This window comes from Rhipicephalus microplus, chromosome 7 (genome assembly GCF_043290135.1).
Source record: "Rhipicephalus microplus isolate Deutch F79 chromosome 7, USDA_Rmic, whole genome shotgun sequence".
NCBI lineage: Eukaryota > Metazoa > Arthropoda > Arachnida > Ixodida > Ixodidae > Rhipicephalus > Rhipicephalus microplus.
Window position 1 is genome coordinate 73,387,585 of NC_134706.1, and position 27,404 is coordinate 73,414,988.

The 27,404-nt window shown below is 48.1% G+C and overlaps 1 protein-coding gene across 5 annotated transcripts in view; it reads right to left on the reverse strand.

The window, feature by feature from the left end:
• The window catches only part of LOC119179911 (japanin-like-RA2), a 131,217-nt gene extending 109,676 nt beyond the window's left edge, over positions 1 to 21,541 (reverse strand). For 3 of the 5 annotated variants that reach the window (XR_012884932.1, XM_075869279.1, XM_075869275.1), the window contains exons 1-3: positions 21,428 to 21,531; positions 6,263 to 6,461; positions 966 to 1,004 (exon numbers count right to left, since the gene is read on the reverse strand). Coding sequence is in view for 4 of the 5 variants with exons in the window: in XM_075869279.1 (XP_075725394.1) it covers positions 966 to 1,004; positions 6,263 to 6,353 (130 nt within the window). In the remaining variant the exon portion in view is untranslated. Of the gene's footprint in view, positions 1 to 965; positions 1,005 to 6,262; positions 6,462 to 21,427 lie in introns of all 5 variants that reach the window. The other 2 variants (XM_075869277.1, XM_075869276.1) reach the window with 2 other exon arrangements.
• Positions 21,542 to 27,404: the final 5,863 nt, after the last annotated feature.

The following is a 27,404-nucleotide window of genomic DNA, read 5'->3' on the forward strand; positions in this document are numbered from 1 at the left end:
AAGTGAAGTGAAAGCAGTCTAATCGGATAAAGAATATTCATTCTATCAACGAGACCTCAATTCACAACCTTCTAATTACGCGTTTGATGCCACTCTGTTTCAGCGGCAATGAAGGCCGATACATAGAAAGACACTGTTCCTCCACAACCCCCCCCCCCCCTTTGCATGATCGGAGTTGACAGGGCCCTTTCTGCGGATATCGCCGCCCCTTAATCGGATTCGGCCCATTTTCGGCCGCCGGAATACTCAGTGTGAACTCGCCCTTAGCGCACCTGCTGCTTCGCGTCTACACATGGCTCCCTTTAAGGAGAGATTGTCCAAGCTTTTTCGACGTTTGCGCTGTTATGTAATACATCGGTTATCTTCCCTTCACACTACGTAACCTGCCCATGACCATTTATGCTTCTTGATTTCGACTATAATTTCATTGACACGCATTTGTTCTCTGATGCACTGTGCTTCCTCTTTGTTTCTTAGGATTGCACCTACCAATTCTCTTTTCATTGCTTGCTGTTTCGTAATCAAATTAAGTTGAACCTTTCTTCTAATCTTCCAGGTTTCTGTTCCATAGGTAAGTACCAGTCGGAAGCACCTTTATCTACCTTCCTCTTGAGGGATAGTGGAAATCTATTATTCATGATATGCGAAGGCTTGCTACCTCAGTGCTCCACCCCATTGTTATTCTTCTAGCTACATTAATCTTGTGGTTCGGCACCACTATGTACCAATGTACAATGAGCGCTCAATCACCCCTCTGATGAAACGTTTCACTCTCGTGTTATAGCGAGCCCCCCGTTGAAAGATTCAGTCACGTATTTTGTTAACATGGCTAAGCGAACATCCATCTGAAGCACATCTACGGCTAAAAGACACACACTTTTCTGTAGTTCTCGCTATCTACATTACTCTGAAGAGAACAGGTTTCTGCTACTTGTAAGTGGATACAACATCGATGGTAAACTCACCTGTGCAAAAGTAGGAGTCCAAGGCAGTCTTTCCAGAACCTGTAATACCACACGCCACAGTAAATATTGCGACGATGAACTAGCTAGTTATAATTTCATATTAGTGTTTGTTTAGGCCACAAGGCTGAATAGTTTGTGTAAAACGAAGGACAGTTAAACAGGCGAAGTAAAGCATATGTCATATTATTTCTGGCTTTCTAACTGCAGTGTAAAGATTGTAAAGTGATGTGAAATCAATTAGGCGCATAAAGAATAATCCTTCCATCAATGAAATCTCGACTCTCAGCCTTCTAATTACGTGTTCAATACTCCTACAGTTCGGGTTAAAGTAAAGGGCGGTTCTAGTCTTTTTTTTACTTTTCATGAGTGTCTTGGTGTGATAAATCCCTGGGAGTGTAAGCCAGCGCCACTCGTAGCAAGGGAGGCGAGTCTTTCACCATCTTTCTTAATATTTTTCTGAATATATGACGCATCACGTAAAGTTCACTGTAGTTCGCGGCTGACCAGTTAAGCCTCGTAGAATGAGTGAGTGATTAACAACTTTATTCATCGAAAAGGTGAGGAGTACTACCTTACAAATATAGCTGTACACCATCAATGGACTGACAACACCTATTTTTCAAACCATCAATGGCTTCATGAGACAAGAGCCACATCGCACTTTATCATTAGAAATTGATGAAATTCTCAGCATTTCTACCAAAGAATTGATATGATGTAGCGTTTGAGTGGATACCTGCTTACTGTGGCATAATGGGGAACGAAGAGGCTTAGGCGACAGCCGAAAGTGTTTTCAACTCAGTGCGATGCTAGCTTTTTGCACTTCCAAGCTTTTCTTCATAGTAGCTCCGTGCTCTTTCGCACGCAGCCCTTTTAAAGGCTACAGATGTCCCCACAGAGAAGCCGCCACACGAAGACAAACCAACAGAAAGCCGCTCAGGCAACCTCGGCATCGATATTGGTGCCCCAGCAGCAGCAGCAGCAGCAGCAGCAGCAGCAGCAGAAGCTCCTCGTGCAGCAGCAGCAGCAGCAGCGGTGGCGGTGGTGGCGGCGGCGGTGGCGGCTTCAGCTGCTGCTACGGAAATCTGCGCGCTTGAAGTATAAACAAACCTTGGCCTCATGGAACAGCTGCCATGACACTGCTAACCTCATTCAGGCTCCGAGCGAATATAGGGTGAAAACAGGATCTTTATCCTCTCTAGTTGCGGCCGTGGCTTCCTGCAAGAGGCGCTCTCTTCGCCAATGGTACTAGAATAAACAACACCATCTCATCTCCTCGTTCAACCCCAGTGGCAGCCTAGCAAACTGTTCTCTCCCCGAATGCGTGCGTGCCCCAAGCACCTCTGCGCACCCTCATCCGACCCACTAAGATCTCTAAGCCATTGAACATTCTATTCCGAGTGGCCGGGTGACCTGTCAAGATGAGGGCCAATTTTCTGGCTATGTCGAGGGATGTGATCGGTGCTTTCCTATTGGTGTTTTCTGCCACCAAACCTGTACGGGTAAACTTCAAACGCAACCTGGTTGCGGCTGATACACACCCCACCGCCGATCTATCTACCCGGCTTTAGATCGGGACGATCTGCGAGGTACACATCTTATCTAAGCAACTGAATTTGAACACCTAGCTCGGACTGATCTACGGAGTGGACTAGTCCAACACCGTTGAGGGGTTGTCCTAGTCGACAACATTGCCTGAACAGGGCCACTTTTAACCGGTGTTAGCAGCGTCAACTGCCTCACCTTCACCTTTGTGGGGTTCACGATTTTCCTTAACCTCCTGCAGTATAAGCAAAGGCACCCTGTTCTTTCACGCCAGCCTCATCCCCTATCGTGTTCCCGTCGCAGCCGCTTCAGGCACGCAACTGCCCCTTGCTCACGAGATAAACGGTGCCTAAGCTGCGGCATCTAGCACGCCCCAGAACGCTGTGCAGCTGAATGCCCACGTGCATCAACTGTAGCGCAAACCACTCCTCGATCGAACCACGCTGCCCTTCCTGGCAGCTCCACCTCAAGGCTATGGTCATCATGGCCTCAGCTGACGGCAGCGGGACCAGCCGCTAATCTACAGGAAAAAAACCATGGCCCTCGGAAACAATTGGGGCAGTTCGGCCGTCGTCAAGGGCTGATCGTTCCGGTGTGTGGTCGCCGGTGCTGGCAGAACGATCCCGGAAGACGCTCGTCTGCATAGATTAAGTGCGCCCGTCTTCTGCACGGCAAGTTGATGGCATCGCCCTCTTCCACTACCGAGCCGACACAAACAACCTCCTCAATTCCACCGGCCTCTGCCGTCATTTCCGCGAATTAGAAAATGACACCAGCTACTTCCTCGACTGCAGCAGTCCCTGCCACCCTCTCAAGGGACAGAAAGATTGTCAAACTCATTACGGCAATTCACCTGATGATCAGGTTCCTCCCAGCTGGCTTTTCGGAGCGACTTCTCTGTGCAAACGCCTTGCTCGCCTTGCCAACTTCAAATAAGCTCTCTGGCGTGGCACTACCGGCGGGGCAATCGGACTTGTCACGTGAGTTTCGAGGACCCACTCTAAACTTTCCTCTTGCCCGTGTTAAAACGTGCATATCATAGTACCGTCGGCTTTCTTGGTAGTTTTCTTGGTCAACTGCGCGCAGCGCGTGGGTGCTCTTGCGCGCGTACGGGGGACAAAGCGAATTCACTGTATATTACCCTTCTCTACTCTTTCCTCCTTACATCTTTCACTCCAGTTCCCCAATCTCCCGTGTGGTGTTGTTGAGATGACTTTCATAGAAAGAGACAGTTACAACGCCGCGATTATTTCCTCCTTATTCATTTGGAACATCTCCGCAAAAAGGTTGAGACTGAAGCTAAAAAAAGGTTTGAGTAACGCCCCGGAAATAGGCATTGCGTTTGTTCGAACGCACACTGACCTCTAAGACACGTGATGCGCAAATTTATTTTAGACAACGGCAACAAACCATAACACCGGCGCAAGCGGCAGTACAAATGGAACCCAGAAATATTGTTCCGTATGCCTAAAAAGCAAAAGCGAGGCATCTCCTGCATTATTCCGCACCTTCGTCTTGGTGTGGCTTACACGAGAAGTTACCCCTACTTGATAGGCTGTAGGAGCACAAGTCGCAACTGTGGCCAATTTAAATTGCTAAAAATACTTAAACATATATTTTGCACCTGTCCAGTGTACGTAGGAAAATGTAAGCAACTTTTCTCCTCGACTGGACGATATATTAGCAGACCGCTAACCGATGAGGTATTCATAGGTTTTTATCCTGATGCCAACAGCACAAATGTGGTTATATGAGCCATCATAGCATTCATGGAAGCCACTGGACTGAATTCACGTCTTCAGAGTTACCCAAGAATAACAAGATTATACTCCCATCTCCATACTTTACCATCGTCATTCATCACTCTTTCACTCTCCTGTCACCCTACCTTAGTGCAGAGTAGCAGGCCAGAGTAACTGTAGCTCAGGCCAACCTCTCTACCTTTCTGTCGATGCATTCTCACTCTATCGTAATTTTAATGGAGCAACCGAGCGACGTAGGCGGCCAGGATGTGCTTCTCTATGACGGTTACGGCTCATTCTAATACCAGTGTAGGGATGTCTGTGTCAACGCTAGACAGACAAGTCGCCCTTTGGTCGTCGGTCGGTGGTGATCCCAAAACGTCAGGTGGGGGGAATCGTCCGGGTGGTCCCAGGAGATGTGGTTTAGCACAGCAACGTCCCCACATAGGCAGCAGCGTGGATAGCTGACACCTGGGTACAAAAGTACGAGGGGGTACGCAAATGTGTTAATCTGTAAGCGATGCCAGGCAATCCCAGACCGCTTGGGAAGACCGCCGTGAGCCTGTAGAAAGACATCTTGCTTGAGGTAATACTGCTGGGTTGGTGTCAAGGTAGGCGACCATGGCTCTGGCACGAAGGCGTCAGACTTCGGGGAGGCAACCTTTCGTATAATGAATCCTTCAGCATGTTGGTGAGCCACCTAATTGTCAGGGTGAATAGATGGGTGGAGACACAGATCAGTTGGTAGTGGCGCTGCTCATTATCGGAAGAGACTGCAGCCAAAGTGATGGTTGTCTGCCCACTTTGACAGCACAGAGGCCTGAATGGGGCCAGCACAAATCGCTGATGAGGGTGCTGAGGAGGGTGACACGAAAACGACTTGAAGGCGGTCGTAGGTGAGTTGTCCCGAGCCTGTATCTGTGCAGGTGACTATACTTGGTGTGATGAATATCCTCGTCTCCTTGGCAATAAGCTTTGTGGTGGCCCACGAGCATATTCTTCGGCAGCGGCTTGATGAACAAGGCAACTCCGACAGCATTATGTCATGAGACTATGTCTGGTAGGTGGGACCGTGGGAGGATGTGTCGTGGCCGTGAAGAAAAAGATGTGGCAGCAGGTCGGCCATCAATAATGCGTTCCTGCTGATCAGTGCGGTGAGCTTGAGTCAACTCGTGGAGCGTGTTGTGTACATGAAAATGAAGAAAGCGATCCGTGGACGCGTTGAAGGGAAGGCCGAAGGCAGCCTTTTATGCTCGACAGATGAGGAAGTCCATTTACGTGAGGGGGGAATTCACGGAAGCGTCGATAAGAAAAACCAGATAATGTTCTAGTATGCCCACCTGCCATGCGCGGATACAAGTGAGCACACGCGCAGTCTGCTGTATCAAGAACGAGCTCTTGCTGACAGTGGACGAGTTCTAACAGTGTGACTAAAGTATCAGTCTGTCCACGCGGAAACACGAAACGACTGGGAGCGGAGTGGAGGGGACGTTTGTCATGACGGTCGGTTGAAGAGTTTTATAATGATGCTAGTTGAGAGCACGACCTCATCGATAAACTTACGACCTGCTCATGCCGCCTCTCGACATGTCGCCATGTTTTCTATTGTTTACTTATTTTTTTATTTCTCTAAAGTACCACAGCACCAGGAACAGCACGGCATGGCACTACAATTTACCCCCATTGCTGCAGCCATCAAACCGCTTTTCTGCACTTGCGTGCACGCATTCGCTCAGTTTTGTTTTACTGCGATAGTAATAATATGAACACTCAAGGCTGGATTTCGTCACTGTCGTCGGCGTGTGCGCCGGCGTCGCTGTCATGCACCGTATATGTATACGTATCTACATATATGAAAACGTAAAAAAAGCGAAAATCCAGAAAAAAGACCTCGGCCTGTGGAATCGAATGTGACACCTTCGCGTAATAAGTGCGATGTGCTAACCACTGAGCCACCGAAAGGTGCCTCTTCAACGGTCAAACGGCAAGCTATTTATATCTACTACTTACCGCTGTTGGCGGGCATATAGGCGGAGAGATGAATTATCCAGTTTTCAGCACTATCTACAAGATGGCGCAATGAGCGCATGGCAGCTCTCATCTTCCCCGCATACTTTGGCCGGTGGAGAGGAGGAGAGTGGAGGCTCTTTTGCGGAAACTTATCTCCCGGTGTGGAGGATTATACGTCTCGACTGGCGTTAGCATTGCACTGGAAGGGAGAGAGAGAATAAAATGACGGAAAGACGAGGTGGTTAGCCAGAAATCGGAGCATCCGGTTTGCTACCCTACACTAAGGAAAGAGATGATGAGGAAGAAAGATGAGAAAGAAAGCAAAGAACGAAATATATGCGTGAAAATGAGAAAACAATTGAGCTCAGGTGCTATAGCCTATACGATAGGCCACTACCACGCAAGCAGTTTCGGTGCGGAGACACATCGTGTCGTGTTTCAAGCACTGATTGTTCTTACAAAGGTCTATAATCAAGGCGAGCTAACGCAGCAGCTACCCGCTCTCTTCGCACGCCAAAACGAGGGCAGTGACACAGAACGTGCTCTATCGTTTCATCGCTGCCGCAATGACCGCAAGCACTGGAACGATTCTGTTGTAGTTATGGGGCGCAAAGAGGTCAGTTGCACAGCCTCCGTTTGCGAACCGGGCGTGCTTTCAGGACGCCACGTAGTAACAACTGAGACGCTCATTCACGTTAATCTGTACCTGTGAGAACGTTTCGTGCGTCATTCGTGCGTGAGAAATGCGGGTCACGTTTCGATCTGCTTGTCATTCTGCGTGTGACTTTCCAATTTGTGGCTGTCACATTCATTGCTTCGCCTTTGTGGCAAATCTGACCTCTATGTTAGTTTTTAATTGTACTAAGGCGCTCCCTCAGACATTAGGATTCGATAGTGGAGACCCCAGAACCAGCCACCGTTATACTTCTGACAGCTAGAACGTTGCTGCTAGATGCCTAGTCTGTGAATTTCTCAATCCACAAGTCATTACCTGGAAAAACAATGAAAGCAACTTGTCCCCGTCGAAGCGCACGAATAAACAGAAAGGAAAAGAGCAGGGCTCTCTTCCTTTCTCAGGGACAGCACAGGAGTACGATAGGCTTATAGAGCTCCTTATTAGAGAGCGATTTCTCACCAGTTGCCACCCGAGCCTGTCGCTGTACTTGAAAGAGAGGAAAGCTGAGTCAATCGAAGACATGCTTGAATTGGCCGACTAATTCTTGGAAGCGCAAGGTGGCATGATTTTGGCCAAAATGCAGAAGGAGTGTCCCGCTGATTCGAAGAAATCGGCACCCGGAAAAAAGAAGCGTGCTCCGGAGAGTGTTCCACAATGTTTTTTGTGTAACCGAGTGGGTCATCGCACTAACAGCTGTCGAACTAACTTTACGAGCCCTACGGTTGTAAAGTGTTTCAAGTGTGGTCAGACCGGACACAAGGCAGACTCATGTTGTAACGGAGCGAGTCAAACTGACCAAGTAGCCTGTGTGCAAGTGGCCCCAAAAACCGATGATCATGACGTCACCGACGGATTCGTGGAGTTTGAAAATGGGAAGAAACATCCTATTGTGGGTGAAGTAATGACAAAACGGCCAACCGGTGTCACGAAGGGAATGCCAACGCTACCTGGAAATGCGGGCAAGAAGGTTACAGTGTTAAGAGACACCGGTAGCTCAACGGTTATCGTGCGGAGAAATTTGGTCCGGGAAAGTGAGTTAACAGGCAAAAAAAAATCGGTTTGCCTGATTGACAGCATGATTCAGGTGCTTCCTGAAGCAGAGATTGTAGTCGAAAGCCTGTACTTCAGTGGAAGGTTTACTGCCCTGTGCATGACGACCTCCCTGTACGACCGCATTATTGGAAATATCGACGGAGTGCGAGGGCCCAACGATCCCGAACGTTTGGGGGAAGACCCGAAGATGTAGCCCCCAGCAACCCGGCATTCGAGAGGTACAGTGGAGGAGAATCCCGCGAAGAATTCCACCCGAGCTCAAGTTGAAGCTCAGGTGCAAGAGACGGTCAATCAGGAGATTATCGCCTTGAACGAGAGAACGTGCAGCTGGGCTTGCGTCGGCACGACCTCAATCGACCCACAGTGAAAAGATGACGGAGTCGGCCAGCCAGGTCCAATGTCGTGACGTGAACAAGCTGGAGAATAACCAGACAAGATCACTTGAACGTTATGACCCAATAGCGGAGCCGAAAGTGTTAACGATGGCTGGTACGCCGCCTCAGATACCGTCGATTGGAAGGGCTCACTGGAACAGAACGAGGAAAATTAAGAGGTCCAGCAAGCACCGCAAGAAAGGCGCAAGTGCAGCTCGAAGTATACAGGATAGGTGCTGTGGTTGAACCGGAATGTGTTGTGCAGTGTTGAGCCTAAGTGTGTTGTGTTGTTGTTTTCCGGTGTCACCAGTGTATGTCGAGCAAGTCAAAATGTTTGTTGCGGTGATGCGATGTATAGGATTGTACAATTATTGTAAATACAGACCTTTGTACAATTTTATTGTTTGAAATATGTGATGGAGTGATGTACTCATGTACCTGTAGTTATCTATATGTTGTGAGATTGAATTGTAATGTGCAATGGTATTGAGTGTTCTATTGTGATAGTTATGCGCCATGAGCGACGGACTATGTTAGAATCTTTAAGTGTGTGGTGACTGTTCGCACTCGTTTGTGTGGTTTTGAATATTATGAGATAATATTCTTAATGTGGGGGGCAGTGTCACAAACGAGCGCTCAAAAAGGGGCGCGCCGCCGAATTCTGGCGACCAAGCGTCAGAGAGGCGCCTCAAGGTCAACAATAAAGAAGAAAACAAGCATTCAAAGACTCCCCGGGCGCGCCATCTCTCCCCATTTGGAAGCGTAGTTTCGCCAACCAACCTCCTCACATCGGCGGCCGAGCAAGCCCTGGAAAGTTCTCGACGGAAAGGGGCGTGGTGATGCAAAGTTGCGTCATGTGTCGTGGATGGCCCTCAAAACGTCTCGCTCTTTCCCCAGCCTTGGCTGTGCATCGCGCCGACGAAACGACGAGAATTTTCTAGAATCTAGCGCGGAAGGTGTTTAAGCGAGCAGCGGAGAAGGGAGATCGGGAGAAGATGAAAGTTTGCGCCCGTGTGCGTAGGCAGGAGAAGAAGAAAGTTCGCGCCAGGGTGCGTAGGGTGTTCCGCCTTGTCGGCGAAGAATTCTGTCCTCAGTGACAAAGCAGGTAATGAAGAGGATTTACACCTGAGGGGTGAAGACTCGTGCTACAAGCAGAAGAGTGTGTCTACCGCCAGCGAGCGAAGACGCGTTGCACCAGCTCCGCGTGGGAAGCCGACGGGTTACCGGCAAAGAAGTTTGGTGCTTGGAGAGCAGCCAATTTAAGGCGCGAGGTTTCCTGGAAGTGAAACTTTGGGGGCAGCGGAACGACAACAGCGTTCTTGAAAGATTGTTATTCAGACTTTGTTCCAAGGGCTGTGGACTAAATAGAATTTTCCAATTCTTTAGTCTTTAAGTGTCTTGATTGTTCGATGCAGGTGATTGCATTTTGGCACGTATTGTTGTCTGCGTCCGTTGTTTCGAGCGTAGCTGATTGTACTGTGTAGTACGTTCTTTGATTGATGAAATATCGTATTCAACTATTGTCGAGTGTGCATATTTGTGCATCGTTTGATCTGCCATATTTGAGAATATAATTTTGTTTCGTTTATCAACTCTTGGCTCTGACTAGTCCTTTGGACCAGAGCCGGCTTCCGCTGGCGCGCCAAATAGGACCACTGCTATGTTGTCCGCACTTTCGTGGTGCAGTTCGGGGGGCCGATACTTCGGCCCTTAGAATTAGCCCGGCGATCGCCTCCCTAATTAACGAGACCCGTGACAACCACACATCTCTCTTACGGTGACTTGCTTTCGGTATGGGTGGTGGAGTAACACGCGGAAATGTAGAAGGCAAAATGACAGCTTCAGCAAAGTTTTTGTGTATACGGTCTTGTCACACTGCTTGCGCATACAACGGAGGCAGAGATTCCGGTTGTACTCGATGCAGCACCTGGGTCTGTGGTTGGAGAATAGCTTGCCGCACTTCTTGACGCACAACGTTTGTGAGTGACGATAACGCAGGAGCACCTTGGGTGAGTTGCGTTTTCTGTAGCCCGTTTCTCACGACAGCCCTCACCACTTCCGCAAAACGTCAATGTTGTTGGGGAGGGATCCCTACACCACTTTTGCTGGAAAGACGTTTACGCCCCTGTTGTACTGTCGCGCACGCTGCTTCTATTATCGTTGACTCGGATCTGAAATCCTTCATGGTCTGTGGAGGAATACGCACCAGGCTTGCAAACATATCCTCCTTCACTCCGCCCATCAGGTGCCACAACTTCGTCTCCTCGCCCTTGTTTGGGTCGGGATCTAAATCATGCAATCACGGTCGAAAGAGAGTGCTGGTAACGCTCTTTGCGAAAGTAAATGCGTGTCGTATGTTTCACTCTCTTTTCAGGAGTGCTGGAAACACTCTGCAGCACGGAGCGGGCACACTCTCTCCACAGAGTGTTTGTACTGTGGCTGAACGAGAGTGAACAAGCTCTCTCACCAGAGCAGGGTACACAAACTCTCTGCGGGAGTTACGTTATTCTCACCAAGTTGTACAATCTGGTTAGTCTAGAGTGCAGGCACTTCCTCCAAGAATAGAGTCACTCTTGCTGCTAGGAATAACGTTAAAAATAGTCGAGCATTTTCTACAATATATCAGTGAACGTACCGCATATACTGCTTGAAGTTAGGTCACATTCCAGGGTGGACATTGGCACACACAATATAATTGTAGACAATTCAGCCACACTGAACATACATTTCTCGTGCTGCAGACAGCCACACATACAGCAACTGGTATTTATACTTGTGATGTGTAGCCCCCTTCTTGCGCGGATGGGATTACATCTATATTACGTGTGTTTGAAAAGTGAATATACATTTAGCACGTGTATGCATCTGGTGGTCGTTTGGTACCATGTAGACACGTTTATTCCTATTATAAAAACTGTCATGACATTCGACGTCATTTTCAATACTAAATTTTAATTTTCAGCTGGGATTCTGTCTCATTGGTTCAATGCAGGGAAGCTACTCATGTCCAAGTCTGAGAGTTGTAGAGAATCACTTACAAACGCTGTTGAGACGACCTTTCAGCAGTGCTGGCTGCGAAATGTTCTACGAACGTTACGATCCGACGTCCGATCCGACTTGCGTTGCCACAGCGTGTACAAGTACGAAAAAACAAACAACGCCGGTAGACAAAGCAAACATTCAAACGCAGCTTTTGCAATTCTTACAGTTTTACTTACCTCGGCTACACTTTAATGTTATAATGAGAGGCTGGTGAAATGCTAAACATCGACCTTAGCGAACCACCTTCCCCGAGATAGGTCCAACTCTTGGTGAGCTGTACTTGTACGACTACCAGCAAATCTAGGCTTATTTTACCGGTCGAGCCAGTTATACTTGTCATCGGCGCTTCTGTGCATAGAGCCTTGCCATCGTTTAACCTGAATGAACGATTGGGTTTTGTGCGTCCACACAAAGAGCGATGAGCATCGATGCGAGCCCAATCATCCAACGCACACTGGCCGTCACTGAAAGCCTCCGGGAGTGCTCGCGTCACTCCACCGACTCATACTGTTAACGCAGACTTTTAATTTTGTACGCGTTAAAAAAGTGGCATGATCAGATGCTTTCATGCCAACACACTTTGTTTTTCAGCAATCAGCTATGGAGAGGCAGCTATCAATTTAAAGGCGCACATGAGTGCACACTGACACGGCCGCTGCACTATTCCAGTTTCCTTATACATGTAACCACTGTCGATTCACCTGTAACTTAGCACAATACAGTTTTTCTCAAAATTTTAACCTTACCTTGACTACATTCATTCGGACATCGCTGACATGGCGCAGCCGACAGGATGTAAATCGACCGAGCTGCATGCGGAGGAGGAAACGACGCCACGAGAAGGAGCGACGCCACGCCGTACATCGTCTCGGGACTCCGAAACAACCATCGTCGAAAGCGTGTTTACAACCCTCGACCACAGCACGATGGCTAATGCAACGAAAAAGCAACTCGTCAACGAGCTGAGAGCAAGAGGTCTACGGTTCTCCGGACGAAAGGACGAGTTTATCGCAAGAATCATCCGCGACAACATCACTCGCCAAGCCCTAGAGCCGACAGGCTCGTCAAAGAAGGACCAGGCTGCCTACGACGACGACAGGCAGGTGCACCTGGAGACACTGTCCGCCGACAACGCAAGGCTCTGCGCTGAACTGAGCAGCCTGCGAGCCCAGCTCAACCGTGCGGCCACGAGTGAACGTGAGACATTTCACGAAGCCCATCAGAACGCTTCACTGCCAACGGAACGGGTGACGACTCCAACCCTCGGGCTGCACCATTCCGTCCCTGCTGACATAACGATGTCCTCGGGTTCGACGCGGCCACCGTCACTGAACAACGGCACAAACCAAGACGCGGCATGCCCCGCCGCGCCGACCGTTTCAACGCACGAGGGAGAACCTTCCATGGCCCAGATCCTGGCCGCGCTCGTTAACACACAAGCCCTGCTCGCCAACACGCTGTCGAGAGGTCCGCCGACGACGAGCCCGATCCAGATTCATTCCACAAGCGACACGTCATTCTCAATCCCCTTGTTCGATGGGACGCCGCAACAAAGTGCTCACGAATGGATTACGCAAGTGAAGAGAATCGCAGCGCTCGCCCACTCGACGCCATTGGTGACGTTGGTGACAGCAGCAAGCCGCTTGACGGGATCTGCCAAAGATTGGCACAGCGCTACGGCTCATAGTATGACACCTGGGAGCAATGGAAGGAAGCGCTCATTCTCCGATTCAAACGAAAGCTGACAATCCAGGAGTTCCTTGAACTGCAGACGAAACGACGCCTTCTGAGCCACGCGACCATCGTCGAGTACATGTACTCGAAGAACGCCATTCTGAACAAGGCGCCGTACCGTTTAGCAGAGGAAGAACGTATTTCCCTCATTCTCAGCGGCATCGAGGACGACACATGGGCCAACCCACTCGCATCGCAGCTTTGTGGCACAGTAATCGAACTCATTGACAGAGCGGCTTTGCTCGACGCGAGGCGTCGCACGACCGTGTGTGCCGAAAACGACAAGATACCGTCATCGTCTACAGCGAGTAGCGGTCAGGGTTTGAACCAGCGGGTGCCAGCCAGCAGCTCTGCCAACTTGCTGAAGGCGAACCCGCGCAGCGATTGCTCGGGAGCTCTACACCCGCGGCCCATCTCTGCTTGTTCGTGCTTCAACTGCGGCGACATCGGTCACGTGTCTCGTGATTGTAGAAAGCCGAAAACGCCAGCAACGATCAGAGCGGACGAGAAACGAGCGAAGAGGGACAATAGCAGCCACAAAACAGGGACTACGTGACCTAGGCGAGCGAACTTTTTTTTTTGCATTCGACGGGCGGCACATTACCAATAGTGTCCGGTACTGCTAACAACCGACCCGTCCGTGTGTGCATTGACAGTGGCGCCAACTTATCCACCATGAGTGCCAATGCTTTGACGGACGACATTCCCACGCACGCATGGGTATCGCGCGAGAACATTGAAGTTCTCAACCGCAGCATATGCCCAATTCTCGCTGCAACGCTTGATGTGACACTGGGCACCACGAATGTGCGACTCGAAGACGTCGTGGTAACGGAACTGCCCAGCGGCATCGACCTGATTCTGGGATCAGACTGGCGACGAGTCGCGAACGTCGACGTAACGTTTCACACGTCAAACGATGTGACTGTCGTTCTAGTCGAGCCCTCCGGGAAATTTTCATCGTCTGAAGTGCCACCCCCGAAACAAGGCACACCACACCGCACCGGGGAAACGCTTATTGCGACGTTCTCCCGGCAATCGGACGAGAGTGTTTCCAAAGACGAAGGGTACGTGCGCCTCAACACGAAATGTCCCGCACCCGACGAAGACCTCACGAGTCTAGTCGAAGACGCCACACGGAAGATAACGAAGGATGCCACCGAGGCAGAGAGGGAACAACTTCACGCAATTCTGTTAAGGCATCACCAAGCGTTCACTTCCAAAGGCGACACTTTGGGCGTGTGTCCTCACACCGAGCACAGCATCGAACTCAGAGACAATATACCAGTGTGATCGAGGCCGTACAGGTGCTCACCGGCTGATCGCAAGTTCATCCGAGAACAGGTGAATGACTACCTCTCCAAGGGCATCATAAGGCCGAGCGAAAGCGAGTACGGTGCCCCAACGATAGTCGTCGACCAACCGCACCACCCGACGACTCCACGAAGAGTGGTACACGCCTATCTCAAGCTCAACGAGAAAACCATCAACCCTTCTTATCCAATGCCCGTCATGGAAGACGTTATTGACGATGTCATGCACGACGGATCAGCTTACTTCACTGTGTTGGACCTGAAGACGGCATTTCTGACTATACGAATGAAGCCGGACGACGTACACAAGACCGCATTCGTCACTCCAGGCGGAAAGTACGGATACCTTCGAATGGCCTTTGGGTTTTGCAAGGCCCCTCAGACCATGCAAAGAGTCATGCGTCGCACGTTCGATGGCTTACCTAGGACAGCTACGTACATGGACGATGTCAGGCAGGGAGCCACAACAGTGAGGGAGGCTTTGAATTTGCTGAACGAAGCACTCAGGAGAGTCGTGATTTCCTGGGTTACGTGATCTTCGTCGAAGGGCAAACACTGGATGAATCCAGAGTTGCCGCTGTCGAGAAGTTTGAGCCGCATCGCAACGCAAGGAAGCTGTACTCCTTGCTGCAGTTCGCTAACCACTACCGAAAGTTAATACTGGAGTTTGCAAAGGTCACGCACAAGCTACGGCACCTTCTGGCGAAGGACGTTTCTTTCGTATAGACTGACGCTTACGAAGCAACCATCGACGCCATAAAACAAGCCTTGAAGAACCCGCCGATTTTGGCGAGCTTCCGCCCAGACTGCCCGACTAACGTTCACGTCGACACTTCGCAAACCGGGCTGGATGCGGTGCTTTCTCAAACTCAAGACGGAAAGGAGCAAATCATAGAGTACGCAAGCAGATCACTAAACGAGCACGATCGTGGTCTACACTCTAATATGCTTGAGTGCATGGCGCTCCACTGGGCGATCACTGTGAAGTTTTCGGTCTACCCGAGAGGAGGCCCTCGTTTTACAGTGTTCACGGACAACTTCAGCTTGTCATACCTCGTTCAGAAGGGAGCCAGCAACCGCAGATTTGCGAGGTGGACGCTCGACTTAGCAGAATACACCTTCGACGTCAAGCACAAGCCGGGACGCCAGAACTCCGCTGCTGACACACTCTCGAGGCAGTCGGAATCTGCAGAGGCTTTCGACCAGCGCGTTCCGATCCGAGACCTTCACTGCTACGCAGTAGTGGTCGGCAAACACAGTCGCCTACGCGAGTTTCAGGAGAGGGATACTGACTGCAAAAGATTTCGGGAGGAGGCCAAGCACAAGTCTTCAGACTATGAGATTGAAAACGACATACTGGTGAAGAAATCTCTCGAGGGAGGACGGGTCCGTCGGAGGGTGATCATTCCCGCTGCCCTCCGAAGCAGTGTGATGATCGTTTTCCACAACAACGGCCACCTGGGCGTCGAGAAGACAAGAGACCTGATCCAGCGAGAGTACTGGTGGCCATCGATGAGGAAGGACATACGCGAGTATGTTGACTCCTGCCACACGTGCCAGACTATCAACGCCCGCACGACACGGAATGAAGGTTGCCTCATCCCACGCGATATTCCTACTGAGCCAAACGCGGTGATATCCCTGAATCACATGGGTCCACTAAACGAGAAGGGAGACCACATCCTCGTGTATATCGACCACGCCACGAGATACATGGACGCCGTAACCGTGCCGAGCACTTCGTCGGCGCACTACCTTCACTTCATGACAAACCGGTCGATTCCTCGATTTGGAGTTCCCAGCGTCATTATTACGGACCAAGCCAAGGGATTCATGAACAAGAAAACCAACCAATTCCATCACAGACTGGGAATTGCTCATCAGAACTCCCCACCGTACTGGCCACAATCAAACGGACTGATTGAGCGAATGGTAGGAACGTTGAAACAGGTGCTACGTAAAATGCTAAACAACAAGGACAAAAGGCAGAAGGAACTACCCCGAGCAACGCTAGCAATCAACGCCACGAAGCATCGTCACAGTGGCCACAGCCCATTTCCACTCATGCACGCCTACGACCCAAAACTGCCAGGAGAGCTCAATCTCGCCTCAGTGGAGGGAGACATCGACGAGTCTCATAGACTACACGACTTGGCAAGGGGACTTGCCGAGACAAGAGAGAGGCTACTGCAGAGTCAGCGCAAAACAACGGTCCAATACGACAAGAAGCGGTGAACTCCGAGGTTCATAACGGGGGACCTCGTCCTGCTTGAGTTGAGTGCTCGAGGCCCATAAGACCTTCACTATGAAGGTCCGTTCGAGATAACGGCCCTAGTCGGAGGAAACTGGGCCGAGATCCAAAGAGTACCCCACACACCGGGCATGATCAACCAAAAAATCATCAACGTGGCGCAGCTTCGTAGATATAAGGAGCCGCTCCTAGAAGTTACGGAACCATCGCCATCTAACGACACGCACGCCTGAGGACAGGCGCAATTTTCGGGAGGGCCGTGTCAGCGGCACTCGAGTTCGCACAGCTGAATTCTCCGACAGCGTCTCATTCTCCGGCCGCGCCTCCTTCTCCGGCAGCGTCTCCGTGCTTGCTCGGGAAACGCTGCACTGCGTTAACGTGGACTCCGAGCCCTGAGCGCGTCCACTCGACGCGGATGCCCATTGGTTCAACGAACATTCAAAAAACAAAAGTGAGCCTTCGAGCCGGGACCGCATAGCAACGCATCGCCAGAGAGAGGAGAACGAGCCGAGATTCGAGCCGGGACCGCAGAGCAACGCATCGCAGAGCGAGCCGAGACGCGAGCGGCGTCGGACGTATGCGATCGAGCTCCTGCACCGAGTCCAGTTTCCTTATACATGTAACCACTGCCGACTCACCTGTAATTTAGCACAATACAGTTTTTCTTAAAATTTGAACCTTGCCTGGACAACATTCATTCGGACGTCGCTGACACATGTCGTCGCTTGTACAAAAAAATACACATGTACCAATCAAGTAAGCACGTACTCATCGAACATTAGAGTCGACATGAAGCTTTTGTGCACGTAAACTTGCAGGAACAGCGAGAAATGGCTCTCTGACTCGGAAGTAAGAGCTGATAATTCACCTCAGCTCATGGGTAATTTTCGTATGTCTTTGTGTATAATTTCAAAATTAAAAAGAAAATTGACACCTTTGCTATCGGCATGTCGTACGTGGCCGGCAGTAGTTTTTGTGTTATGAAGATTCATCGCGTTTACCTTCAAACAGCGACCCCTGAAGCGAAACGGCGTGTTTTAGGCGCGACGCTCCTTAGGATGTGGGTTGTGTCCCTCGTAGTAGTACGTTGTAGTAGTAGTAATAGACACCTCCACTTAGTTTAAGGAATTGCTAACTAGATGGCGTTGTGTGTATATGTTCTTGAAAATAATGTCTCTAGATGGCGTTGGTGGTTGACGATATCGGATAGTTACGGCCATAAGGATGGAGAAACAGACAGACAGACAGACAGACAGACAGACAGACAGACAGACAGACAGACAGACAGACAGACAGACAGACAGATGGACGGACGGACGGATGGACGGATGGATGGAGAGATGGTTTGGCGGACAGGTGCACGCACAGATGGGTTCATGGACAGACGGATGAATGGATGGACGGATGGATGGATGGACGGACCAACAGACAGACAGAGAGACAGACGAATTGACAGACAGGTGCACGCCCAGACGGACTAATGGACGGACGCACACAGACAAACGCAGGGACGGACGTATACTTCGCCACGCCTATATCCTCATTCACTCCGTGGATATGCTGTGATTTTTTTACTGTGCAGTCAGCATGGTGGAAGTTGGCGTTGTGGTAGATCACTCACCTAGAAATATGGATGTGCAAGTTCGAATTCTTTTGTTGTCTAGGGTCGAATCTCTTTAAGTTGGGGGTCGTGCATCCGCAATGTATGTAGCAGTACTAGTAGATGTAGTAGTAGTGCGTCGTAGTAGTACCTAGCCACCTTCAAAGCCGGACTAGAAGCGCGGCACATGCGCACTCATGTGAGTTGAGAAGGAAACCCACGCGGGTTAATCATAATAAAGATAGTTTCCGAATATTAAGACAAGAGTATTGGTCACTTAATCTACAATAAAATTTGCCTTGAATTGAGGCCTAAATGAAAAAAACCACTATCAGAAGGACGCACTTTACACATAAGTTCACTAGAGAGGTTGCCACGTTTAACCCACTGGGCGTAAACTCCTTGATTATTAGCAAGGATTAGACGGACGAGTGAAACCTGTCCTTCGGTCGGCTTGGTATTGGTAGGCTGATTTGTCAATGCACTGGCAGAAATGGCATGCCAACATGTAAATATTGAAAATGTACATATTCATGTTTTGTTGGTGTCTCTTGTTTGCCTCAAAATATTTTTTGTGGTGGTGTTTGTGTGAACCATCGAATGTACATGTTCTTTCAACGTCATCTCATATCCATGTTCATGTATATGACGTCTGTTTTGTCATCATCCTTGGAATATGTCTAAGAAGGAAATGTTCTGTTGAGTGTTATTGACGTTTGTGATAATAATATTTTTCGAAACAGTATTAGCGACGGCTGGGCCACAGTGCCATGAACTAGCGGCTGTGAAAGGAGGGAACTAGACAGAAAGCGCAGGTCGTAAGAAAGTGCGCGCGTGCCACGTCTCGTTTAGTACTTGGAATGTCCGCTGGATGGAGGTACTTCAATATGATTAATATATGAACAAAATATTCGAGGTGGTGGTACTTCAAGTGCTCACTGGATGGGCGGACGGATATAGCGACGCACGGACGGAGAGACAAAGAGATGCATGGATGGACGGATGGACAGAAGCATGGATGAACGGACGAACGGATGCACGGGCGGATGTATGCATGGACAGACGGACACGTGGGCGGGTGGACAGATGCGTGGACGGATGGATAGATGCACACACGAATGGACGCATGGATGAATGCACGAACGGACGGACGGATGGTTGCACAGATGGGCGCATGGACGGACGGAAGCAAGAACAGAAAACTAACGGCAGCGCAGACAGAGAGACAAATGTTTCGCCCCACTAATCAACATGCACTCCATGGATATGCTGCGATTTTTTTATAAAACACATCCCCCCCTTTTTTGATGTCTTGAGCCTGTACTCTCTCTAGTAGCAATAGGTCCATGCCTTACACTGATTCTGAAATTAGGCGCGGTAGAGCAATGCGCGTCGTGCACACAAAAACAAGTTCTTAATCTAGTTTACGCATTAAAAGGGGCTGCTTGTCTTTCCTTCGAATGTGTTGCTGATGACCTTTTGGAAACGAGGTGTTCACACTTACAAAACCATACTTTTTGTTTCACTGAAAGTTATCCTATCAATTTCTAAGGTTATAGACGTATGGGTACGAGACAGTTACACTCCTTTGACGGGTTGGCGGTAAGATCGAGGTGCCACCTTGTACTCCGTCCACCGAGGATGGCCTAAGAGATTCTGTTTACACCACGTCGGCACCAGTTGCGTAGACTGGAAACTCCACCTCAAAATCAGTGCTTTGGCAGCTTCTTTTGCGTTGGAAGTTCTTTTGCGTTGGCAGTTCTACGAGTAACCGAGCACTTCTCTCTCACAGAGTTAAATAACTCTAATGAAAGTTATGCTGTTGATTTGCTCTTCACGTGCTACCTCCCCTTCTGTGAGCGTGGGCAAGCACGACGGTTTGTTGTTCCGTTCCATGGTCAAAATGTGCGATGGTGTGACGTATTCTATGGTGGTACTAATGCTTATGCCAATGACTGTTGAGGCCCATGCGATCAACCCGGAGATGGGCAAGGGGAGAGAAAATTGATGGATTGTTCTCCTTGGCAAGAATCAAGACAATGACCAGAATCAAGTCGTTTGACTATCGTGGACAAACCAGCTACTGGTCCACGATGAACATTCCTCAATCCCGAAATTGGCGGAATGCAGGCAGCGTTCTCGAACATGTCTCACAAGTTATGGCGGGCCGCGTGTGCGTGAGGCTTGCACGGCGAGGTGTGGACTTGAATGGCGAGAACATAGTGGTCACTGCACAAGGACTCTGGCGCGTCGAACCAAGTGGCACCCTGGACCTTAGCTTCTGCGAGACGTGCACGATGGGCGTCGGACCAACGCGTGTCGTGCACATCGCGCAGAAGCTGAAGTCCAGGGTGGCCTCTTGGAGCACACTGTTGCCTATGCACGTTAATTTCATGGTGTCCATGAGCAGGGAAACGTTGAGGTCGTGCGTGGCCTGACAGCCTCAACGTCTCCCTGTGAGTGGCCTGGTTTGCCAAATTAGGTGACGAAAAGTATATTGATCCTAAACCTTGCTTAAAAGTAATAATAAACTCTAATGCTAAGAAAGTAGGTCTTGTTAACGTATATAGTGTTAGGTGACGGAAGCGCGAATTCTCATTAGGAGTCAATATACCTAATGTTTACAGCCAGTTAGTTGTTAGAAGATCCACTCAATAAAAAACGGTCAGAAATATTTAACAATTAACTTCAGGTAAACCATCATCAAAATCAGAAGCTCTGAAGCTTGGCGTGTTGCGTTATGAACGCGCAGGGGTAGCTTAGCTGATTTGGAAAGGAAAGAACTATAGCGTCGCTGTTCATTCACAACAGCACTTCTACTGGATGTGATAATACAGATCAGAAGCCCAGTCTTTTGCTTACAGACGTTACTTTTCTTTCATCCCACTTGAGGAGTCCACCAAGATACGAAGGGAGGTAATCAAAGATGTGAATTGGGCCCCGTTTAGCAAACATCTGCGCACTTAAACGCGAAGGTGAAGCCTCCTCTAACTTCAAAGAGCAGAGTCTTCTTAGTTCATAATATTACATTATTTCATTCTATTTCTCCTGCTAAACGCGAAGTTAAAAATCCTACTTTGTAACATGGCCAAATAATAACGCATATCATACCAATCACTTACCATATAAGGTGAACATGAAGCCATATGTGAACAGTACATGGAGATATAGCCTCATTTTGTTCTCTCAGCTTTGCAGATGCTCGCACATTCATCCAAATGAATTGTTCGATTGTGTCGCATTTCTTTTATACGCATTCACTTCCAATCAAGTACGTCAATGCTGCTATATAGAGACAACTTGAACTTGAAGAGAGAGCAGACAAAGATCACTGGTGCTGTCCTCGTATCATTCCTATTAGGAAGCCTTTATAAGTGATGCAGAAACCATCACTGCAAAAATGTAGCCTCAAAAGAACACGATAAAGAACCTGACTCATTTCTCAATTCACCGTTTTCACATGTGTTCAATCATAGCAGCGACCTGAAAGTAAAACAATGGAATAAAAATTATGTGGACCCTTGAGCTTCGCTTTTTAAAGTTGAACAAGACAACAATATCCTGTTGCGTGAAGCACTCATTGCGTGGATTTTATTGTGAGATACCACTCGAGAAATTTAAACTGTGGTTAACTACAACGTCAATGATGAACTTGAATCTGGTTTATGTAAGAAGCTTTCGCGTATATCTGCATTCTGTGCAGAGCGTAGCATGCGTTAATTCACAAGGTAATATACAAGCCAAATAGTGTCGAACCACCACGTAATAGGTGCCGTAACGTGTCTGCCTTCTTAATGCATGGGCGCCTTTAAATCACCAAGACGTTGTGAAAATGACATGATCTGACGCTTGACAATGTTGCACGCTTGTACCACGCAACATTACGGCGATGTTACACCGCCATAGGGTCGTGACGCTGATGAATGCAGAGACAGCTTTCCCCAAAGTGGAAAGTGTTTATTAGGCCAAACGTGTGGCCCATAAATGGAAAGTGAGATTTCAGCCGCACAAACTGGCACCAATAGTGATGAATGGAGTGTCGGCCGTCGAGCAACTGACAAGAGGTGGAGGGCTTTGACATTCATACATGTGCCATCAAATATTCCAACCTTATAACTGGTCGTCACGCAATCTCTGAAACAATCTCGACCGTTCGCGTCTTTCCCGCAATCCTAAGTATCTTCAATTCATAAACAGTCTCGAATAATGAGGCGTGGCTTGAGCTCGGTATACCTGACAAGCTTTGTGGGTGAAAACCGAATAAAACAAAAGCGAAAATAGGAAACGTGTGTGTCAATATGTTGTATTGGGAGGTTTGTATAAGAACCTGTATGTTCATATACAAGCTTTTTAAGCAGGCAAAGGCAGAGGATTTTTTCACTGAACTTCAAACGAACGTGTTGCTGTGTGGTAGAGCATCTGCTTTCGACGCAAATAGCCAGGATTAACTCTGCACCTGAACCATGTTTTTGTGGCGATTCATTTTATTTTCATACTTTTCGATCTTTTTGCAACGGACAGGATCATATTTTTTCGCTGAACGGACAGACGGAAGCACGTATGGGCTGACGGACGCCTCTAACCACTCATCAATACTCACTTTGGGGATATCCTGTGATTTTTTGGTATAAATGAACGGTGTGAGCAACACCGACGCTTGTGGTAAGATTGCCACCTTGGGGTTTTTTTGACGTTGGCAAAACTGCATATACTCCTTTTATAAACACACCGAATGAGAGGCACGTTTAGAAACGATGCCTGGCCGGAACTAATGGAGGATCCCACGATCATGATGCATTACTGTATTTTACGAGGAACGCTGAGAGAACCGTTGTAGATATAAAAGACGCATTTTAAGTGTTTAAAGTATGTGACCATGGCTCAGTGGAAAGCGAGCCGGCCATCTGTGGTCGCGCACCCTGAGGCCGCTGGTTGAACTCCTACTGAGGGAGCTCCTTTTATTTTTCTTCTACCGTGCGTATCTTTTTCGACATCGATTCCATCACGCAAATACGTCATCAAACTATTTGAGGGCTGCGGCACAAAACACTGTCATATGTGAAGATTACATCCTCTCCCGCTAAAGTGAACCATGTTTAGATGCGAAGCAGCGGGCGTAAATGCGTACACAGATTCGAGGTTGACACTGACGCTCATCAGGGTGTTGCGCCAGAGAGAAACCTGAGTGGTGCAAATAACACAGCGATAGACTGGTATGTCCTCCTGCAACATGCAATCACTCTTAATTGTCTGTGAAAGACAGACCACTTTGGGTGGACACGGCGACCTGCAGTCACCTTTTTAGGTAATGGGCACGCTGCGACTTCTTATTGTTGAATGACGCGCAGGAGAAATCATTTACCTTTAAAATTTTAGAGGTCAAGATCCAGAGCCCATATATACAAGGTTGCCAGTGAATGGTTGTAAACGGCAATCGTTTGGTTTTTTCAAGGTAGAAACTGGCTAGCTGATGCTGCCTGCGTCGGCGTTGAGAGGCAGATGAGGGGGAGTCTAGGAGAAAAAGAGAGTGGAGGAGAGGATGCGCATGAGCTGTAATGATGGTTACGCCACACACAAGATTAAGCTCAACATGACGCTGCTTTGAATATCTGAGGGTTTGGTTACGTATCACCATCACCATCATTACGCCCACTGTAGGACTAACGCTTCTTCCATTATCCACCGATCAACCCGATCTTGCAACAGAGTTTAATTATTACTGATGTCATGATCAGACAGTCATAATCTGCAAGTCTCTCATTCTACGGTACAAATTTGCCTCAGAAGCTTGTGAAGGAGGTCATCATGTGAGCCCTAAAATGGAGGTGGTTTCATTTATATATATATATATATATATATATATATAGTATCTTCCTTTGTGTATGCATTGATACAGTTGTTTCCTTTATTACACACTGGCCTATACCAAAAAAATATCTTTTTTGGAAAGTATGACTTCTCGACAAGTCTTGTCACACAATCATGCCGCTAACACATCGAAAGAATGTTCACATCTATTTACGCACCTTGTATATATTATGTCTGTGACGATATAGTTACACACGTGTTGGAGGCTCCCTGTGGTGCCACGTATAGAATAAGTGCATCTTTAATGCCTTTTATTTGCTGACGGAGACCACACCCCGGCTGAAACGTTGGAATGAAAATTTCTTGCACATTCATCCATTATTCTGAAACACTGAACCCACTGAAACTTTCGGTGTATAATGAGAGAAAATCGAATAAGGGAAACACAGGCAGGTTAACAAGAATTTGAAGCATCTGGTTCTATACCCTGCACTAAAGAAATAGAGAATGGGGAAAAAAGATGGGCAAAGAAAGTGAAGAACGAAATAGACGTGCGATAAAAACAAAAAAGTTGAGCTGGGGTGCCATGACCTATCCATTAGGCCACAACCACGCAAAAACTTCAATAATTGCTTCACTGATTTTCTGTGCGACGACAAATCACGTCGCCTTTCAAGCACTGATTGTTGTGACAAAGTTCTTTTTCAAGGCGAGCTAACGCAACAACAAGCGGCCGTTTTTGCACGCTATGACGAGGGCAGTAACAGAGAGCGTGCTCTATTGTTTGATCGGTTCCGTAATTACCGCAAGCAGCACTGTCTTCCATGCCGACTAGGAAGCCGACAACTTTGGAGAAAGCGACACCAAGTCACAGTCGGCGAAGCACCGTTGTCTCAAGACGAGAGAGTCTGGACATATATATATATATATATATATATATATATATATATATACATACAGATGCTTAAGTTGCCTTTGCGTCACTGACAAATGCTTCGTTCACATGTAATGAGCTAAAACACAAATCAACAAAAAAACTTCGGGAGATTCCACGTACCTTGGAATTGACGTCATGCGAAGCATGCGCAGGGAAGGCGACAGCGTTGCATTTTTTTTATTTTTAAACGACACGTCATAAAATGACGCTAAATATATGTACAAATGTTACACGCACAGAGATTTGTTGAAGAGTATCCGTTGTTTATATAACTAGTTGTTTGCACTTGAACAACGCTGTCAACTGGAACATGCGTATTGGCGACACCAAAAGTTGATATGAAGCTCTGATGCTCGCGAAGATGCTCGCTCGAGATGCTGCTAGATAAATCAACTTCAGCGCATGGCACCTAATCAGAATTGACGTTAACCCGACGTAATGGTTGTATATAAGGAGCACATATGTAATGGTTATAAAACTGGGTAGGCAGCGTTGCAACTACTACTGACGTTTCGCGACGATTGGCGTCTATTTGTAAAGTAGTTTCGAGACCTGGTGTAACTCTGTGGTAGAATGTTTAACTGCCGTGCAGACTGCTTGGGATCGATTTGTGCAGGAACCCTGAAATTTGTTATTTGCGCTTGTCGGGGAGTCCACGCTGCCTATGTCCGGTTTTTCTTGACACTGACCTTTATTCTATGCCTTCGTTTGGTCGACGCTACCAATTTCAGGTATTGCTTGACGCTGACGCGTTAAAATTGCCCTTGTGTGTTCTCGACGTTCCTGTGTATATACTAAGTGTCCATCACCTGTGGCACGTACCCGTATACCAGCGGCACACACCCGCCCGTGGGTATGTGCCGCATTTTGGCGGGAAGCGTTTGAAAACGTGCGAGACAGGAAGCTGACATTATTCAGCCATCTTATCCTCCAATTCTAATTTAGGTTCACGCCAAGTTAAGGGGTGACCACGAGAGCACCCAAACGTAAAGGGCTAAATAGATAGATAGATAGATAGATAGATGGATAGATAGATAGATAGAAGTCACCGAATTTCGCTAAGAAATGCTTCGCATTTAAAAACCCGTGCATGGGCATTTATAAATACCGATCGCTCCTGCTAAGCTAAGTATTCATCATTAAACTTTTCCATTCTGAACAAGGAAGCAGGCTTGATACATATGTCATTGTAGCCGTTCATCTGCATATTTTAAAGTGACGGCATGACGTCAGAACATAGCATTTCTAAAAAAAGAATGCTGCGCGCCTGTGCGTTCACTACTGGAATGCTCCGACAGAGGACTGCATAGCACGTAAACATCTACACATGTACACTTCTTGGCAGGGTAATATGAGTGAGCCGTAAAATGTCGCACTTGCAAGCGTCCGTGTCTTCAGTTTATTTTATTCTGAGGGCCTTGCTATTTCGTCCCTAAATTAGGATTGCCCTTGTCTGGGGATTCCACATCGTTCTTCGAATCAAAATTGAAAGCTTCTATTTACTTGGTCGAATAGATGCTATTAACAGAAGTGCGTGCAAACTCGACTTTTGAGTGTGCACACATATCGCTACGATGAAACATAAAGCATTTTTGGTTGTTTGAATTTGGTCCAGACTTCTGTAAGAAACACAAAAGAAATATTCGATCAAAACGCTGAGGTAGTTTGTGCAATGCCTAATAATAATCATCTCACTTCATGTGCACGTTTCCGAAGAGTACTTTTGTTTTTGTGGTGGTGCTCAAACTATTTCACCTTTTTTGAAGAAAAAAAAACAGAATGATAGATATCGGTCGAGGTACCTAAACATGGAAGCTATACGCAATTCTGTCCGTCGTAGCCAGTAGGGCCACCTTAATGTCGGTTTTTAAGCTGGGTAAGACAGCCTTTCACTGCTCTCTATGAGTTAATACTTTTAAGAGAGAAAGGGTGCTCAGTAATTCTAGTCGTGTCGGATAGGCAATGGGATATAAAAAGCATGTTTAATGACTCCGTCATAAGAATCGGTAAAACACGAAAGTAAAACGTATCAGTGAAAACGTGCACCGCATGCTGCCGCGCAGATATCGTCGTATGTACGACGTCACATCTGGCTATTAAATGTATGCGCTCGAGAATGAAGCGATCATTGTCTTGTGGCCACTGGTCGTGGCTATATCACTGGCGATGAGGTAGCTCGAATCCCGTAGGCAGGTGCGGCGAAGGAACTACATGGTGAAAAAGTAGGCGCGTTTCGGTGACTGAAAAAGCCATTCGGTCATGTATGCGCTCTCAGAGTACGACACCGCAGCCTGCAACGTGGAGCAGACAGCGACGCCCCTCGAGCAACGCCCCACACAAGCACCCAAAGCATA